The sequence below is a fragment of the Epargyreus clarus genome, unplaced genomic scaffold (genome assembly GCF_041222505.1).
Source record: "Epargyreus clarus isolate Ecla_fem2 unplaced genomic scaffold, WU_Ecla_fem_2.2 ptg000003l, whole genome shotgun sequence".
Taxonomy (NCBI): domain Eukaryota; kingdom Metazoa; phylum Arthropoda; class Insecta; order Lepidoptera; family Hesperiidae; genus Epargyreus; species Epargyreus clarus.
In genome coordinates, this window is record NW_027332211.1 from 4844344 (window position 1) to 4859238 (window position 14895).

At 37.2% G+C, this 14895-nt stretch overlaps 2 protein-coding genes across 6 annotated transcripts in view; one reads left to right on the forward strand and one right to left on the reverse strand.

The window, feature by feature from the left end:
* Nucleotides 1–14895, forward strand: part of capt (adenylyl cyclase-associated protein 1) — a 51575-nt gene that overhangs the window by 35412 nt on the left and 1268 nt on the right. For all 5 annotated transcript variants that reach the window (XM_073084528.1, XM_073084540.1, XM_073084511.1 and 2 more), the window contains exons 6-8: nt 1293–1483; nt 4795–5001; nt 14330–14473. In XM_073084528.1, the coding sequence (XP_072940629.1) occupies nt 1293–1483; nt 4795–5001; nt 14330–14473 (542 nt within the window). The remainder of the gene's footprint in view (nt 1–1292; nt 1484–4794; nt 5002–14329; nt 14474–14895) is intronic.
* LOC140750844 (uncharacterized) lies at nt 6131–12467 on the reverse strand. The gene is made up of 6 exons (XM_073084572.1): nt 12336–12467; nt 11105–11230; nt 8886–9090; nt 7798–8045; nt 6897–7157; nt 6131–6388 (listed from the first exon to the last, which is right to left on the reverse strand). The coding sequence occupies exons 2-6, from the start codon at nt 11168–11170 to the stop codon at nt 6179–6181; spliced, it is 990 nt and encodes a 329-aa protein (XP_072940673.1). The 5' UTR covers nt 11171–11230; nt 12336–12467; the 3' UTR covers nt 6131–6178.

Below are 14895 nucleotides of genomic sequence, written 5' to 3' on the forward strand. Positions count from 1 at the left end.
ATAATACAGTTAAGAAACTTGAAAGAGCACAATACTTTATTATTATAGTGCGGTTGGCAATCCTACATAATGTGAAAATTCGTGGCATTCGGTTGAAGTTTCATTTGCATTGCATAAGAAATTATAAACAAATTGCAACGTTTCAGACACGAACAATACCATGGGATTGTTTATACTACAAATGAATTATTCACTATTTATGTTTATTTCGGTTCTCGCCTTTCTTTGAAAGATTTGTTTTGTACCTTCGTCAATTGGAAATGGCATTTTTGGATACAGAGGCTTATTTTCAGAAAATTGAAACAGAGAAATACCTATATTTTCTTGTTGTAAATCCGTATGTTGGGTTTATCATACATTATTTATCGCGCGTTCTTCATCATCGATAGTAGTATGTTTCACATCTATTGTTTTACGTTGATGGGTCATCATGCCGACTTGCCAAGCGGATATTTAAATGACTAAGTTAGATTAATGTTCTACTTTTGTATACCTACCGATTTATGTGCATGGCATCCATAAAACTGGGAATTCTAATTTAATTATGGGGTCATCTATATGAATAGTTTTACGACTTCTTTCTGTGCATGCCGCATCCATATCTAAGTTTCCCTCTTTTCTTCCTGTTATGATGTCATACATTTGCAATTTAATTAAAGATGATGTCATAAAACTTTGACTTAACCCCTCGCTGACCCTCTTGGCAGTATTGAATTAAATATAATGTTAGCCATCTTATAACTCCTTTCTTTTGACCACGTCAGGTTACAATTTTATGACAGTTGTTCTTATCATATGAACTTGTTTTCATACATTTAACTTTAAAAAAAGCTTAAGGCAGTCCTAGTATAATAAATAATCAGATACCTTGTATTTACAAAATTATCCAAATGGTGAATCATAAATATAATAACATTAGTACACATACCGAATATTGCATAATTTAAAAATTACTTAGTACGAGTACGTATGGACTCGAACTGACGTACTCTAACGTACTCGTAAGAATTAAATGTAAATTCTTGTTAGAATTAAGTTCTTAAACCGAAATAATACCTGTAAATAGGGTGGTAAGTAAATAAGGTTTCAGACCTTTGTGATTATCATGCCTATTTCTGAGTAATAACACCAGTGTTAAGCGCTTGTGTGTACTGTTAAAGGGTAGTCCTCAGGGGTAGCGGCGCACCACTTACCATCAGGTGGGCTGCACACTCGTCTGCTACTTCATTATAATTAAAAAAAAAAATTGAAAATGTTAAATTTACGCGTATATCGTTCTTTCCCCACGCCAGACTTGCGCAAGGTGACGTCGGAGATGCAAACGCACAAGAACCCGCAGCTGCGGCAGGGCCCGGCGCCGTACAAGCCGGCGGCGGCGGCGGCGGCGCCCGCGCGGCCCGCCAAGCCGCTGCCGACGCCCGGCGCGGGCGCGCTGCCCGACAAGCCGCCCGTGTTCGCGCGCGACGGGAAGAAGTGGCTCATTGTGAGTATACTTTTACTACTAGACGTTGATCTAGAATATTTTGTTACTCGATAATCGTTTCAGTAGGCAAGTGTTAAACGGCAACGACTTCGTCCCGCTTATATCTACAATTTGCTATTCGACGCGACTAGTTTCTTTATTCAGATCGGACTAGCAGTTTGGCGCAGACTACCACTGCCAATCCAGAAATAACATCTTCATTGATGAATATTTGACTTGTCGAATAACAGCTGGTAAGAAATTACCGCTGGTATATTGTTTTGGGCTGTGGATGTTATCTTAGATTGCTATTCTACACTCTTTCTTTCCATTGTCATATGATAAAGAGAGGGGTGAATTGTTCAGATGATTACAGTCTTTCAAGCCATTACCCCTGTGTAAAAAAAATCGCTTAAAAATTAAATTATTCTACAAATCCATAAATAGTACATTACGATACGCGTGACCAAAGTAGCCTATTTTTGCACGGCGTGAAGTTAGCGCCCGAGCGCAGCGAGGGTGCTAAACGCCGTGCAGATAGTAGGCTACTTATGTCACAAGTATCGTATACTATTTTATAGCACGTGTGACATAAACCCGCTTATACTTGTCAATTGATATAAAAAAATATGATAATTATTTTGAAAGAAAGGAAAACTTATAAATGATTGAAATTAAAATTATGAATTAAAAAGAAACAACTAAAAAGTGACACAACCACAACCATTGAAATTTGATGTGAAGAAGTTTTGTTTTAGTTAAAATTTAGTAATTTGTACCTAGTAGATTTTTGGGTTAAAACTTTTTAGTTGGCCTATTCTATTATTCTGCTCTATTGATAAAGGCAATTCTAACACCACACATAAGTCAAAATCCATCAAGCCATTTAGGCTACATAAATACAAATCTTTAAATAATTAGTGGCGTCTAGACCAATGGCATATAGTAAGAACTCCGCCTTAACGTATTAAAGAAACATATGACAAGCAATCACATAATGTATACTAGTGATACAGTACATAATCTATAATCCGGACCTCAGTTATACAGATTCGCAATTATTTGGATTGCCAAACGTGAATAAGTAACTTTGTAATAACCGCAGATCAGCTATATTACCTATGTGTCATATGTGCATTTAAATTCCAGAAAGCAGCCAAATAGCAACGGGAAAGTTACTATACAAACCAAAAACCCGATTTCTTCAAAATATAGCCTATCTTATCCCTGCAATTTAGATGAATCCAACGACACATCATATGTCAAAATTAGTGAAGTTGTTTAAGTTTGACAAAGAATGAAAAATACATACGTACAAACATTCCGTCGAAAAACATTACCTTCCTCAATCGGATCAAATAGCTTTTCTTCATAAACGCAATTATCCACATTTTCGATAATCCGAATGTCGTACGGCAACAAATAGTTCGCTTTATCAAGTTTCTACGGGAGTAGTATTATGGCTAATTTTGATAATGATTCCTAATTTAAATATTATGTCCTACTTTGGTGTGTAGCGAAAATACACAGTCGAAAACAAACAATAAAACTCGATACAGCCCAAAAGTTAGTCTTATAGTGATGCTATTGATTAGAATATACACAATGGCAAAAATATTTATAAATACGTCCAAAATAAAATATTAACATAATTATTGCTTTAAACAAAATACTCATTACTCACTTTTAATTTTCAAATGGTATTTAAAAGTATGAAACGTTCATAGCGATGTTAATTTTTTATAACTGTGAGGGTAGTGTATTGACATTCGTACAGTGTAAAAATCGGCTACTTTGGACACGGAAAAGCGTGACTAAAATGCGGGTTTAGGTCACAGAGTGCTATAAAATAATATAAATTAAAAAAGAATACTACAACTGTAGGTAGCTAATCAGACTACAGAACAACTCGTTGTATCAGAAAAGAGTAATAAATCCAAATAATAATTATTATACACAAACATTCCCGATTAGTTTCCCTAATTAGTACATTAGTACTTTTTCTATCTCTCAGTCCATTTTCAGTGCACGTAACAAAAATCGTTCGCTGATTGCCTAGTTGCGTGGGTTGTTTACATACTCGCTGTGTACGTGAACATAATGGCGTAGGAGATGAAACTGTGCGGCGATGTAGGCGGGCCTCTTTGAGGACATGATTTATAAAGGACTATCCTGCGGCTGTTTTCGTGACCCTCCCGAGCGAAACGACTTCGGTCGCGATGAAACTTGTACCTACTGTATACGTAATATGTTTGTGACGTATAACGTAGAAAATGTTTGTTAGGACTTCTGGACTTTATTGATTTATGGTTGCTACCCTTTTCTATATTGCGATGGGCACAGGTGTCTCTTTTACTAGGAGAGCATGCAGCATACTTAATTAGGTTGCGCGTCTCTGATAAGAAATATTTACCAAATGTTATCCAAAGTAACAATCAAAATTAAGGACCACACCCGAAATACGAAAGCGCGCATATAGGTTATTAAAATAACTGATGGTCACCCATCGAACTTCGGCCCGCAACGGATATTGTTCAGTTTTGTAGATATACTTATAGATATAATAAAAAGTGCGGCCCAACTCTAGTCCTTTTATCTGGTATCTATTTGGTATTTGAATGATAAGTCTCCATAACTGGCAGTGAACACTAAACCGCAGGCGGGCCGTATGTCATTTATTACTCTTTCACTTAAAAAAGGAATACATCTATCAACTTTTTACGATAAAGGGTGAGTAATACTCATTAAAATAAAGGTGTGGCGATTTACAAACAACCAATGAGTAATCATGTGTAATTGAGTTTTATTTATATCTATACATATACGTATTGAAAATATCTACTTTATAATTTGTGATAATATTTTGTTCATAAATTAAGTTTCCATTTCATTGGATCTGTTTGTTACTAAACCAATGTTTCTCTAGAAATGTTTCATTGAAATAGTTTTACCCGAATTCATTATGTGAGTTGGAAACATTAATGGACTTTGGATTACTAAAATGTATTTCATAATTACGCATGATTTAAGCTTAATTCAAATATTAATGTAAATTTTACGGTGATGGTATCTTATGTGATTCAATTTTGGTCCTCGGGAATACCAACGCTTCGGTGGCCGACTTCTGTTATCTGAATCCTGCATAGAGTTTATTATAAATATCTGTGGATGGCTAGCTGCTAAACTGCTAGCTACTTGGCAATTCTATCAAATAATATATTTGGAGATGATTACTTCACTATGCGATCGTTTTCCTTGAGTACTTTACTGGAGCTACTGCATGCTATTTTCTTAATAAATTTTATACAACAAAATGTATTTTCCTCTCACAGGAGTACCAGAAGGGCAACTCGAACTTGGTCGTGGAGAACGCGGACATGAACAACGTGGTGTACATGTTCCGTTGCCGCGACTCCGCGCTGACGGTCCGCGGCAAGATCAACGGCGTCGTGCTGGACTCGTGTACTAAATGCGCGGTCGTGTTCGACAACCTCGTCTCCAGCGTCGAGTTCGTCAACTGCCAGTCGGTGCAGATGCAGGTATGTTGCTGTGTACTGTGTCTATAACACATGAACAACGTGGTGTATATTGCCGTTACCGCGACGTAGTGCTGACGGTCCGCGGCAAGATCAACGGCGTCGTGCTGAACTCGTGTACTAAATGCGCGGTCGTGTTCGACAACCTCGTCTCCAGCGTCGAGTTCGTCAACTGCCAGTCGGTGCAGATGCAGGTATGTTGCTGTGTACTGTGTCTATAACACATGAACAACGTGGTGTATATTGCCGTTACCGCGACGTAGTGCTGACGGTCCGCGGCAAGATCAACGGCGTCGTGCTCGAATTAAAAAAGTATAATTAAAAACTGAGTCCGATATTTCAATATTTTACACGAACAAAAAATCTCAGTCCCTTTCCTGTTATTCTGGTTAACTCGGAACGGAAAAGTAAATAGGCTTTATATCTGGTAACAAATTCCGTGTCTTAACTGTAGAAAAGTCAGGTAAGCAATAAAAAGGGCATGTTGCGTTACATAAATATAAAATATATAAGAAATATTTTTCCCGAACGGAAAAGTTTCAGGAACTTTTGAAAGGGTCTTCAACTTCGTAAACTTTTCGAGTATTTAAATATTGGAAACGGTACGGGGTCTTCAGTCTTAACCAGTGGCTGTGAATTACAATGTAATGTTCGCCTCACGTCTCGCGACGGGGTCGTCAACCCCTCACTGGGTCTTTCTTCGGGCCCCTGATTTATTTAACGGACACTCGGATTGTTTTACGGTCTTAATTAAGCCTGAAAAGTCCCTTTTTGTGCTATTTGAGCTTTGTCCGAAAATCCTGCTGTGTAAATTAAAACCTCCATTTAACTGAATAAGATGAATGTTTTCTTCGCTATTATTTTTTCTTTACAAAGCGACCTCTATTAGTACTAAAAGTGAAAAAGCGTCAAAAAGTAACTATATTTTTCTACGTGACTATATTCTTATATGATGACCCACGTAGCGATCCGGGTTCGATCCTTGGTCAGACAGACATTTAAACGATACATTAAGATTCTTCTTCAGAGTCTTTAAGGAATCCCGGCGGGACTAAGATTGTTGAAAACATTGAATACATGCAAATCTCAATTTCAATACTTTTGAGCTACTCAATAATCCACAACACCAATATTAAAAATAACACGATAAAAACTTTAATCAAAAAAAGGTAGTTAAAAGTCATATAGAGCCCATATCGCGACACTCGTAATCGTCGCTGGCCTCGCTCCTGAGCTCCTCGATGGCCACCTGGCTGCTGGTCTCCTCGGGCAGCGCCACCAGCATGCTGGGCGACCGCGGGCTACATTCAGACCGGTGGAAACCGTCGTGATGATACTTTTCGTACTGTGGCTCGACGAAGTCCCGCGGCACAGCTGTGTCTGGCGCGTCCTTGAATATAATACGATTTATTGTACGATTTTCTTAGGAATTGATTAAAATATGTCTTTTGACATTCAAATGTACTTTGTTACTTTATTGAATTTAAAATCAAAAGTCGAATAGAGTAACATGGATCAGTGCCACTCATGGACATGTATAACCAATTATAATAGTATCTGATAATCATAATATCAGTTGACCTGAAGTGGATCACAGGTTCCTTGTTGCCTGCAGAGGATCACACTTTTCAAGTCGGAATTTACTACATGAGAAAGGTATGAACTAACTTTGCCCCAAACGAAGTACGAAGATTTATACGAAGAGCGAATAATCTACATCAATTTATAAAATTCTACCTAGACTAGTTTGAAGACGTTATAAGCTAGTATTAGCAGAAGCCTAAGTGCAAACTTTGCAAACTACTATGGTCTTCGTCGACTTCAATAAGTTATGAAGGCGGATGGAAGTTTGAGAGAGCAAACAAGGGTGGTATAGTATTACACGATCAAATATTTACCTCAAAGCCACTTGTGAAATTCCTCTGCGAATTTTGGACCCAACCTAAGCCGGATTGTTCGTAATAATTGTCGGTGAAATTTCTGAAATCGCTGTCCGAATCTGAGAACTCTCGGAGATCTTGCTTCGGGTAGTCTCCCATCGCTTCTTGGGATGCCATTTCGACGTATTGAGAGTCCATGTTGAGAAGTGAAAGGTTGTTGTTGATGACCATGTTCAAAGTCTTATGCCAATCGTCTAGAATTTTCTTAACATTTTCCATCTGAAAATAAACATTGTATGTAAACATATGTAAGAAATAGATACGATAGGTGAATCAGCAGTATATTAATTTTCTTCCGTAAAATTTTAAGAAGGGCTGGATTTTTACATTTAGACAGGTTTTCGGTCAGAGACTGTTGTATTTATGTGGATACTTCTCAGGAAGCTATTAAATTTATTCCTAAAATGATCAGAGCTTAACATTATTTTAAATCCTTTGTGGTTCGACTCCGGCGGCACCACCGCCACACCTATTTCTGCCTCATAACAGCAGTGTTAGACGCTGCTGTGTTCCGTTTTGAAGGGTGTGGTAAGGGAAACATACTTTTCCGAGACGTTCCAGCTTAGTCCTCAGGGGTAGCGGCGCATCTGTGGCCGACCTCAGGTAGGAATATCTAATCCTATTTGGGGTTGATTATAGATGTCCATGGGCGGCAGTAGCCACTTACCATCAGGTGGAATGCATGCTCGTCTGCTACTTCTATATTATAAAAAAAAAAATATATAGATATTGTCAAAATTCCGAAATGAGCACCAGACAGGTCAAGTTGAACAAGGCTCACCCGACGAAATTGTCGGGTGAGCCTTGTTTACGTTTACAAATAAGTGGAACAAAAAAATCAAACATGAGCATAACGTACCTTCTTCTTCAAAACCGCCTGCCTGGTGGCGCGTCTAAGCCTCTTTTGCTTGATGTAGTGTTTGAGATATGCAACCTTATACACGTTGGTTACTTTAACGACCTTCACGCGGCAGTTCTGCGTGACGTCAGCGTCGGTCGGCGAGCACGCGGTCCGCTCGCTCGGCAGCTCGCTCGCGTCCGGAGGCAGCTCGCCGTCCACCTGGTCGTACTTCAGCTCCTTTAGTAATTGCACTATGAATTCGTGCTCTGCAAAAGAGTTCTTCTGCAACTTAATCCTCGTTTTGTTTGTGTGCTTTGAGGTTGTTTGTGTGTGTGTGTGTGTGCGTGCGCGCGCGCGCTTGCGTTTGTGTGCGTGCGTATAGTGTGTACAATTTGCGTGTGGGTTTTATTGAAATTTTAATACCCAACAGTTATGCACTCCTCCCACAGCTATACATTATAACTTAAAAATAACCGTGCTTGGGAATGTAACCCCGCAACCCTCCTATATTATAAAAAAACACTAGGCTAACGCTATCACATTACAATATTAAACCCCAACAATAGTAAACAATGTAATCTTGCAAACAACAAACAAATTTGATTAAACTCAAATATGTTTGCTTTGGTTGTTTATCTTCTCGAGTTACGTGATTAGTGAATACCATAGACAAATTAATTAAATAGACTCTTTACTCAAAACACTTTCTTGAGTAGTATCAGATAAATTCTACATAAAACAAAAATTTACAGATTTAATATTTCCTATACATGAATACAGTACACACATTAATACCATACTCTCATTGGCTTGTATTTATGGCAATCAGCATTAATCTGCAACGTCCATTAGGAGTCAATTTATTTACTTCGTCTCTGGTAATTACTATCTTATAGTCCGCGTAAAACTGCTAGTCCGCTCTGAATATAGAAATGAATTGCGTCGCCATAGAAAATTGTGTGTCTACACCTGCTCGCAACAACTTCAGAGCGGACTAGCAGTTTGGCGCGGATTATACCTAGCTCAAAACCTTGCTTACTGCGTGAGGCGACTCTTGTCCCCTAGAGGGAATTGGTCTGACAGTAACGAATATGGCAAAAACCTACCTTCAGGGGAGGCATTCTCTTGCGCATCGGTATCCTCCCAAGGCGTGCTCTCGTGCAAGTTGCCCCGCAGCTCCTCATCGGCCGCGATGACCTCGCGGACCCTCGCTCGCACTTTGCGCAGCCTCTCCGTACTTCTCCGCAACTCCTCCGCACGTTCAGTGAACTCCACGTCACGGACGCTTAGTTTCGTTTTTACTATCTGGATCTACTGGAATACAAAATTTAAACGTAAATCGTAACAAGGTAGATAGGAATTATAAAAACTAAGAACCTGACTGCTTAAAATAAAATCAAAATAAGAGTTACAATCATCTGTTTTGGCCAAAAAATGAGACATATATTTGCTCGAAACACATTACTGTAATCGGATAAAAAAATATATTTAAGCTTAATTGGCATTGTTAAAGTTTAGGCATGGCTCGTAAAGGTTTACTTGCTGAATGACGCTTCTCCAAAATGTCTATTTTCTAACGTTTTTCTCTTGAAATATGCCTTTCGCAAGATATGTCTTTTTTAAAAAACGTCCCTTTTCACTAAATGTGTAATGCTCGCCGAGGTCTCTTTCGCGACGTGTTCTTAAAACGTCCGTTTCTCATAATGTCTCTACTAGATGGTCTCTTTTACCTCTACAATATTGTAGTATACTATATTACTTCATTATAGCGGAGAAACAAATGACCAGTCTTCTTACTATATTTCTCACCATGTTTCTTATTTAAAATGTGAACATTTAATTTGAAAGGCATACAGACTAAATAACTGAAGTAAGTAGTAGGTACCGAAATGACTAATTTTTACTCCCCCTACCTCTACCGCTTTTTATCTTGAAATTTATCAATTACTTTTACAACTTTATGCGTACTATTTAACTTTTATGTAAGTGGCAACTCCTTGCTCATGAAGACCTGTTTAATCCAAAATAGAACGAGTCCTGCCCAAAGTCGATCATAAATGCGTTGAACTTCGAACCGTCGAACGCTTCGTACTTCGCATATATTATGGCTAGGCAATCAAATTAGTGGTAGCGCTTATTAACCCTGCGGTGTTATTACAGGACTAACTCCCTAAATTAATGCTAACGTTGTCGGAGCATACTTGATGTTCCGTAACCAACTACGTACTATTTCATAGAGCCGCAGACTATTAACCGTGACCTTATTACGATTAGATTTATGCCTCAAAACATGTTACCTGCGACCTTTTGACGTACGTGCGCGGTTTTCCAATTTTTGGGCAGAGACTCTGAATATTTTAGGGGTAAAGTAATTTATTAACCTTTTACTTTAATGTAAAATTATCCTTTATAGGGTTTAGTAGTTTCGTAGTCGTAGTCCGGATAAACAGAGTTGTTTTTTTACTTTACTATTTTATAAAAGAGGATATCATTATGAGTTTAGAAAATACAATTTTTTTTCGTAATTGCAGTTCCAATTCCAATTTTATTTATTTCAATACATTCGCGGTGATTTCTTTTTTAAAATATACTTTGCCGTGAATGTAATTTGCATAATAAATCACGTCAGTGGTATGTAGGTCGAGGGTGTATTGATTTTTAAACTAGAAAAAACTAGAACCGCTTTTTTCCAAGCTGAAAAGCTAGCGATTACTGGGGATCGATAGAAATGGTGTATATTTAAATGTAGAACAGTTCCACTCCGGTATCAAAATGGCGACACTTATTCCTACCCTACAACAACGGAGTTAAGTGCTGCTGTATTATGGTTTAAAGGGTGTGAAGGGAGAGATACTTGTACGTGACCTACTTAGTCCTCAGGGGTAGAACTTAAATCATATTTGGGGTTGATTAAATAATAGATGTGTAGGTATGAGTGGCCACCATCAGGTGGACGGAAAGCTCTTTCGCTACTTTAATAAGAAAAAGACGCATTAAAAGTAGGTTCCTATTAATCTTTACCTGATTTCGGAGTGGTTTTTTTTTTGTGAGTGTGTCTGTACAAAATAAATTCGTTTTTATTTTGTGGTATCTGTCTCATACTTTGGCACATTAACATATGATGGAGGTGTCCAGGGATTCGTATAATCTGTGGGAGTGACGTAGGCTTATTGTTAACCAGTCGCGATATTTTATAATAATTCCCTTATTAAATTCGTCGTAGGCTTTTTGCTAAGTCGCGGGTTTTTATAATCTTTCCCTCATTAAAATCGTCATCGATTTCCGTTCGTATTTCTTATAAAAAAAACTAGTTTAATCATTTCACCTGTAGCTGAATGTCCTCCAATTCACTTTGCTTCTGTTTCATCCTCTCCCGTGACGTCACGTACATGCTCTTCACGAAGTTGAACACGTACACGGCCGTCGGCACGCTTTTAACGAAAAATAATGCCTGTGCGAACGGAAAATTGTAAATGGTATACTTTTGTTCTGTAACGTTACTACATTATTACGACACCGTGTCTTTGAAGTGTTACGACGACGTGTTATTGGATTATTCAGATCAAAAATGTATACCAAATATCGCGAAATATTGTATAAATAATTCTATTGATTTACGTAATGTAAACGAAATGTGTTACACATTTTATATAAGAAATAATCTCAAATGAGTCGTTACGGTATTGTACAATAACATTGGATTGTACAAAAGTAAGTGCTGGGAAAAAAATAAACTGCGATCGTATTTATATATTAATGTTATTTAGATAAATGTAATAAAATGCGACTTCACGTAATGAGTTCAAGTTAATTCACGAAATTAACTAAATCGTTTACATTGGTCACATAAGTGTTACTCAGGCTACGTTAAAACTGTATAGGCATATGACTTTGCCATTTACTCTTTAAACTGACGGCAATACATATGCCGTTTAGTAGAATTTCAAGCTTTGAACTTAAAATTCATTATATTACGTGTAATGGACGAGGACTTCACATTAATTTAAATCTGTTTAATTTTGAAATTGAAATATAATTTCCTATTACGTCTAAATGAAATAATATTAAAATGTATCCCTGGCTACGAATTATTGTTGTAAACGCGGACATTTTAGGTTGCGTAAGTGCAATATAAATCACACTGAACCACCTGTAACACACCTTATCGTAACACTTAGCATTAAGACTGAATATTAAAAAAATACACGTTTTAAGGCGCTTTCGTACTTAAGAGAAGCCGGTGGCGTTATAACGGGCGATGGTGCTTAGCGTAGAAACAATTGAGGCTTTTAGAACCAGAGTAGCCTAACTACAAAAAACGATTTACAATATGGAAAAAAGTAAAAGTGTATAGTCCGCTCTGAAGTTGTTGCGAGGAGGTATAGTCATACAATTTAGTATAGCGACGCTATTCATTTCTATATTCAGAGCGGACTAACAGTTTTACGCGGACTATACAACATTTTTAAATTACGAAAATACAGATAGGTCAAAAATCATTAAAATGCAGTTAGGCCACTCTGGTTCTAGCAGCCTCAATTCTCCTATTTACATACCACGTTAATGGGAGTGCAGTATACATATACCGCGTATATAACGCCTATGCAGTATTGTACGAACGGCAGCCCGTATTCGTGTATGACGCACTCCCAACATTTGCTGAAACTCCAAACGGCCCCGTTCGTCACTTCTTGTTTGTTTTCATACAGGAACTCCTTCTCAAAGTTCATTATCTCTTCCAAAGTAAAAGCTAAGTGACGCGACTCGATGCCGCGTGTAACGCAAACAAATTTTAATTATAAATTGTAAATCCAATAATAATGAGCCATTTAAGTTGTTTGTGTAAGATTTTGCAATGACAGTGTTAATGACATCGGGGAGTTTGACATGCCATGACATTCTTCTTTTAAATCTAGATTAATTTCAACCAGAATTATCTACCATATTTATTTCGTAGAATAGTGAAAATCTTTTTACAAGCATTGAAGTTGATGAATTAACTAACTAATTAATTATGTTTCAAGTACACGGCTACTTCATGTCGACAACCTATTGATATTATCAAACTTTATTTAAATTTTTCCATGCTTGAAATAAGTTTTTAATAGTAACTTAATACATATTGAAACCCATTAATTGAAAAATTAATACGTCTTAACATGCAATTAAAATTTGATATATATTTCTACATTAAGGTGCCCTTATCGGAGGTATAATTAGTTGTTTTTTTAATTGGGTTAACGTTTCTAATCATTAGTCCTTTTCAACTTGTGAATACCTACTGCGACAGTATTTTTATTATAATATAGGAGTAGCAGACGAGCATGCAGTCGACCTGATGGTAAGTGACACTGCCGCCCATGGACATCTGTAATCAACCACAGATAGGATTAGATATTCCTACCTGAGGTCGGCCACAGATGCGCCGCTACCCCTGAGGACTAAGTTGGAACGCCTCGGAAAAGTCTGTTTCCCACTCCCACAATGTCCGCACCCTTCAAACCGGAACACAGCAGCGCCTAACACTGATGTTATTAGGTAGAAATAGGTGTGGTGCCGCCGTAGTCGAATCACAAAGGGTTCTACCACCTATATAAGTATAGCAACATCATCATTATCGACCCATGTTTGTCCCACTGCTGGGCACAAACTCGTTACAGAGTGAAAAAGATTAAAGGTATAATCTGGGATATTCTTATTATAGATTCAAACACAGATTTTAATCTAACCTTTTAATAGGAGTTAGCGCGAACTATTTCGCGGGCAGAATAGAATTTCATAATTCATGAAAGCTTTTCATGAAAGGAAATAAAAGTGGAGCATGTCGTTCAAAACGAGGCAAAAGAAAAAGTAAACAGCGCTGTTTTACGATAAAATACGGTTTTGATATAGAACAACACTTAACCTTATTTTAAACGGTATTTATAATGTAAGGAAATTTAAAATTAACTAACTAAATACAGAAGGAATCAGGAATGGTTGGAGCTCTGTAACTATAATTGAAATTATTGGAAATCCTAAATTAAAATCTATCCGAAGCCGAAACCAAATTCCATGCGAAAGTTACGAATAGTTATGGATACAGGGGAAATCTAAATGAGACACAAGTATGTAAGGTACGCGTTCCTTTAGAAATAAACTCTAATCATTACCTATTTGTAAGGGAAACTATCCGAAATAACTTATGTTTGAACTACAACGGATATCAGATAAAACCAACACCTGATGTAAAGTGCAAATATCTATGTGTATCTACTATGGGACCGTGAAATATATACGAATTTCTTTTATTAGTGAACTTCAGAGTGAAGTTATTGACTTAAAAAATACTTTTTAGATACAGTTATTTTGTAATATAAGTGAAAATTATTTGAAAAAGTTAAAGCAATGTAATTAATATATTTTTATTGTGTATTTTTTTGCCGCTATACAATATTTACATGTTGTGTCTCTGAAATTCTTGAGCGTAATTATTCTATTGTTCACGTCGTAGATTTATAAATCTTGTGTTGTTGTAAGATGTATTCTAATTAAAACACTATATTCTCAGGTCCTGGGCAAGGTGCCGACGATCTCCATCGACAAGACGGACGGCTGCCAGATCTACCTGTCGCAGGAGGCGCTCGATGTGGAGATCGTCAGCTCCAAGTCTTCGGAGATGAACGTGCTCGTGCCTAAGAGCAACGGCGATTACGTGAGTTTTATTTGACTATACATTGGGTTGACCATCTTTCTATAGGTTGTACTTTCATATGCTAACGTAGCGATTCTTTGCCAATGTGCAATTTGCTCTGAAATTCAACAGTATTTGAATCTATTCTTAATAGAAAATCGTTTTTTTTTCTATAAAGGAGATATACTAAAACTCGCGTACGTTACCCATTGCTACAACAATTGCGTAGGTTTACCTAATTTAAATTTGAATTAAAAATCTTTGATATATAGTTACATTAACCTTTGCCAATAATCGTTATTTTTCTAAAACTTAATGACTCGCAATCATGTATTAATTAAAAGTGTTATTAAGGTTTTCACGGCCCTTACTAATGTTTCAAAGTAGCTAATTGTTCGAATAAGACTTACATTGATAACTTGAACTAAAGTATACGAGTATCG

Excerpts from the sequence above, each read along its gene's own strand:
- LOC140750844 (XM_073084572.1), bottom strand. The coding sequence starts at position 11,170 with ATGTACGTGACGTCACGGGAGAGGATGAAACAGAAGCAAAGTGAATTG. Across the intron at positions 9,091-11,104 it reads TGGAGGACATTCAGCTACAG|ATCCAGATAGTAAAAACGAA; the intron begins GTGAAATGATTA and ends GTATTCCAGTAG. Across the intron at positions 8,046-8,885 it reads AGAGAATGCCTCCCCTGAAG|AGCACGAATTCATAGTGCAA; the intron begins GTAGGTTTTTGC and ends ACTCTTTTGCAG.